Source organism: Panulirus ornatus, chromosome 11 (assembly GCF_036320965.1).
Source record: "Panulirus ornatus isolate Po-2019 chromosome 11, ASM3632096v1, whole genome shotgun sequence".
In the NCBI taxonomy this organism is placed as follows: domain Eukaryota; kingdom Metazoa; phylum Arthropoda; class Malacostraca; order Decapoda; family Palinuridae; genus Panulirus; species Panulirus ornatus.
In genome coordinates, this window is record NC_092234.1 from 7,554,094 (window position 1) to 7,557,918 (window position 3,825).

General features: G+C 46.8%; 1 protein-coding gene across 1 annotated transcript; it reads left to right on the forward strand.

Annotated features, from left to right (window-relative positions):
• Positions 1-1,407: 1,407 nt before the first annotated feature.
• On the forward strand, positions 1,408-3,128 carry LOC139751267 (uncharacterized). The gene has a single exon (XM_071666570.1). It carries the CDS (start codon positions 1,617-1,619, stop codon positions 2,298-2,300), a length of 684 nt encoding a protein of 227 aa, XP_071522671.1. The 5' UTR covers positions 1,408-1,616; the 3' UTR covers positions 2,301-3,128.
• Positions 3,129-3,825: the final 697 nt, after the last annotated feature.

The following is a 3,825-nucleotide window of genomic DNA, read 5'->3' on the forward strand; positions in this document are numbered from 1 at the left end:
TGTGTGTGTGTGTGTGTGTGTGTGTGTGTGTGTGTGTGTGTGTGTGTGTGTGTAATAGAAAGTGCTCGTAACAATAAATAGAGAGAAACAGTGTGATTGCAAGGATCACATTACATAATACAGAATCAAAGGTTTACATTCACTCTACTAACCACTGAAGGTGTTTACAGTGGCCTGGGATGGGGGACTGTTTTTGTAACAGACTGTATGACCCCCAGAGACTGGGTCGATTGGTCTGTGGTGCCCAGCTGCAACTCGGGGAAGTGGGATCTTAAGTGGCAGGAGGTGACGGCGGCGGGGATGGTGAACTAGCTTCTTCCCTAAACGGTGGGATGAGTTCCAAGAGATGGTTGGAGAAAGTCATGAGGACCGATGTGTGGAGCGCCTCATTGGAGGTGGAGGGAGAGAGAAGATGATCATGCATTCCCTTTGCTGCATTCTTTCCTCCCTCTCGCAGCCCCTTGTCGTGTGGTGGATAAGGAGAAAAAGGCCAGGTAGGGGAGACGGTGGAGGTGACTGTGGTAAAAATGAGAGAACGTGCCGCACTGTGGTGGATAAAGAGGAAGGCCTGGTAAGGGAAGGCGTAGGTGACTGTGGTACAAATGACAAGATGCGTAGATTTCTTTTCTTATTCCTGCCGTAAGGAGGAGGTCAAATGTCTCCAGTCTAGATGAGGGAATTGATGATGAGGATCATGACACATGTATTCCCAGTCTGGTTTACCGTCCAGAGTGGCACCGGGGGAAACCTGCGTAGACTGAACATCGTAGAGAGAGAGAGGAGAGGGCTTGAGGCTAGGGCCTGGTGAGACAGTAGATGGGGTTGGGGGGTGTGCGTGGTTGTTAGCGAGGCTAACGTACATGACTACGGTCCTGTTGTGGTTGACGGTGACGTGGCAGAGGCGGTGGTCAGGTTCAGCAAGCTGTCGAGTGTTGCTGTGTGTGTGTGTGTGTGTGTGTGTGTGTGTGTGTGTATCGTAGTAGTCGGGAGTACTGCTGTCGAAGCTGACCTCGACGCGAGAGTCGACAGTTTGCTTCTAGCGAACACAGTGTGTGTGTGTGTGTGTGTGTGTATGTGTGTGTGTACCCCGGAGCACCTGCCTCGCTCACATCTGCCGTCATCATCACCAGCTTCTGGTCACTCTGCAGGTGTTTCTGTTGACGTGGCGTCGTTACTCACCGTGTGGGCGAGGGTCGCTCTTCTTACCCACCACCCCCGGGGGGGGAGGGTGAGGGGGGGGGGGGGGGACTGCCCTAGAGAGTTTACGCCTCTCCCTCCCTCACGCTAAGGTTCACGCCCTCCCTCCTCCTCCTACCGCCTCCCTCCCTCCCTTCCCCCCCCCCCCCCACTCTCCCCAGGCCACAACCCCCCGCGCCTCCCCACGCACGCATCCCATCACCGGGGTCGACGCCGTCCCGCGGGTCAGATTCGTCTGGGCAGCCGCGAGGTACGGACGGACCGACGCACGAGGCGCGACTCTGCCAGTTGCGACAGAGCGACACACACACTCACAGCGTGAGCCGCGCGCCGATAGCAGGTCACTGACTCACTCACTCCTCTCCTCGGCTGGCCCCCCAAGCCCTTCCTCCTCCTCCAGGGTGTGCTCACCCACCCATATGGGTCAGGTCTGTGTCCAGGAAGATAACAGCAGCAGCAGCAGCAGCCACAGCATGAGTCTACAGCGCCTGTTGAACAGCAGAATGTTGGAGTTGCGACGACAGTTCCTGCCAAGCTCGGCCTCCAGCCAGGAACGCTCGCTCCACCTCAGGAGGAACCTGTTCGGCCCCATAGACCACGAGGAGAACCTCAGGTTCGTGCGAGAAGAGATGGATAAGCTCGCCCAGGTTGACTGCCAGCGATGGAACTTCGATTTCCAGGCGGACAAACCCAGAGAAGGTCACTACGCGTGGCAAGCCGTGCGAGAGGGCGTGTCGGACACCAACGAGCTCCCAGCACTCACCTGTCGCACCTCCCACGCCACCACCTGCCTCACCACCACCGCCGCCACCACCCATGCCACGCCCTCCCACGCCACCACCTGCCACACCACCACGACGGCCACCACACACGCCGCCACCAACCCGACGACCCCAACAAATAACAGAAGTGTGAAAAGATTACATCACAAAACACCACATAAGTCGGCGTCGAAACTGTGCACTGACTATTTCGGTGAAGTGAAGTCGGCCAGACAAGCAGACAAAAGCAAATTCGTGTTGGACAAAGAATTCTTAAGTAGTGTTAAAAACGTCAATACGAAATTGTCGGAAATCCTCAAAATCAAATCGACGACGAATTAGAAAACGAACGTCGGGTTTAGGAAATAGTACGAACAACCTTAATTCCAAAGATACTACGTATGATCTCGAGGGCACCAACGCTCAGTGGGAAGACGAAGAAGAACACTACTACTTCAGACGGTGATGACACAGAGAAACAAAACGTTTGCGTTTGAAGACGACCACTCCAAGCAGTTGGATGAAATTCTGACAGCTTAGAAACATGAGGAAAATCTGTGCTCAAATGAGAGATTCGTTAACGCGACAGCTGTTGTTGTTGTGGTGGTGGTGCTGGCCCGTAATTAAGATAAGTTCAACGAAGCACAAAGTTAACGGTTGAGTTCTCCAGAAAGTGATCAGTGAAGGACACTAAAAAAGAAGTTTATCAGACGAGGATCAGTGCAGAACAAACTTCGAGTGTGTTTACCCATGTTACTTTAAGAGATGGATGGCTTATGTAATCATTAATGACAAAAAAACAAACATGAATCGTGTTAGATTATGACTTACGTTCACACAAAGAATAATTATTGTATTTAAAAGAAAAACATTCAGTGGTAAGAAAAGATTCTGGAGACATTATGGGGTTTACCTGTGAACTATACATTTTTCCTCTTAAAGTTCAAAAAAGTGATATGAACACTAACAACGGTGGTCGGCTAGGCTATACCCATTTCCACATGAAACTTGCCCTGATCTCACTGTAGAGTAATACATATATATATACTTATATATATATCTACATATACATATATACATATATTTTGTACATAAGAGTTATTTATGATCTTTGATGCCAAATTAACTGTACATTTGACGTACAAAGTAGTATTAAAACAAATGAGGCTATTTGGTCTTGTTTTTCTATATCCTTTTTATGGGTTACTATATCATCAATACACTGATTTTTGTGATCAAACAATACAATGCTTTTGTGAGTACTGAAATATAAGTCTTCTTATCGAGAATCAATAAGAATAATGCCCAGTAAAATTGGCTAGGGACTGATAATTACGATTTTGACAGTTAATCTACTAAGAACATGAATATCTTCAGTTTTAAATTCTGTATCAAAGCTCTTCCAAATCAAGAAAGTATCTTAATGGCAATGATCATGATCAATTCAAATTGACTGAGATCATAAAAAGAAAAACTGATTATCTTATGTGATTAATCAGGGTAACCAATTCACAGAAGCGCACGGGTGCTGGGGTTTAACGAGATACATTCTGGTTTATTATTTAAACAATTGTCGACACTGTAGGTTTAACACTTTACATTAAACATATCAAAGTGATTCCATAAACAAATTAAAATGGTATACATATATGATTGCTAAGAAAATAGCACTTACACCGAACAACTTATTCGTTTCTTATTATGTAAAATATTAAATAAAACCAATTGATAAATATGTACTATATACAGTAGTCTTTGCCTGAATAAAATAGAAAATAAGTAATTAGATTTCAAATAGATTCAGTTAGGAATAAACCTTATATAAATACCATAAAAGTTTTCCGGATTTTAACAGAATTAGTTTACG

Excerpts from the sequence above, each read along its gene's own strand:
- LOC139751267 (XM_071666570.1), top strand. The coding sequence starts at position 1,617 with ATGGGTCAGGTCTGTGTCCAGGAAGATAACAGCAGCAGCAGCAGCAGC.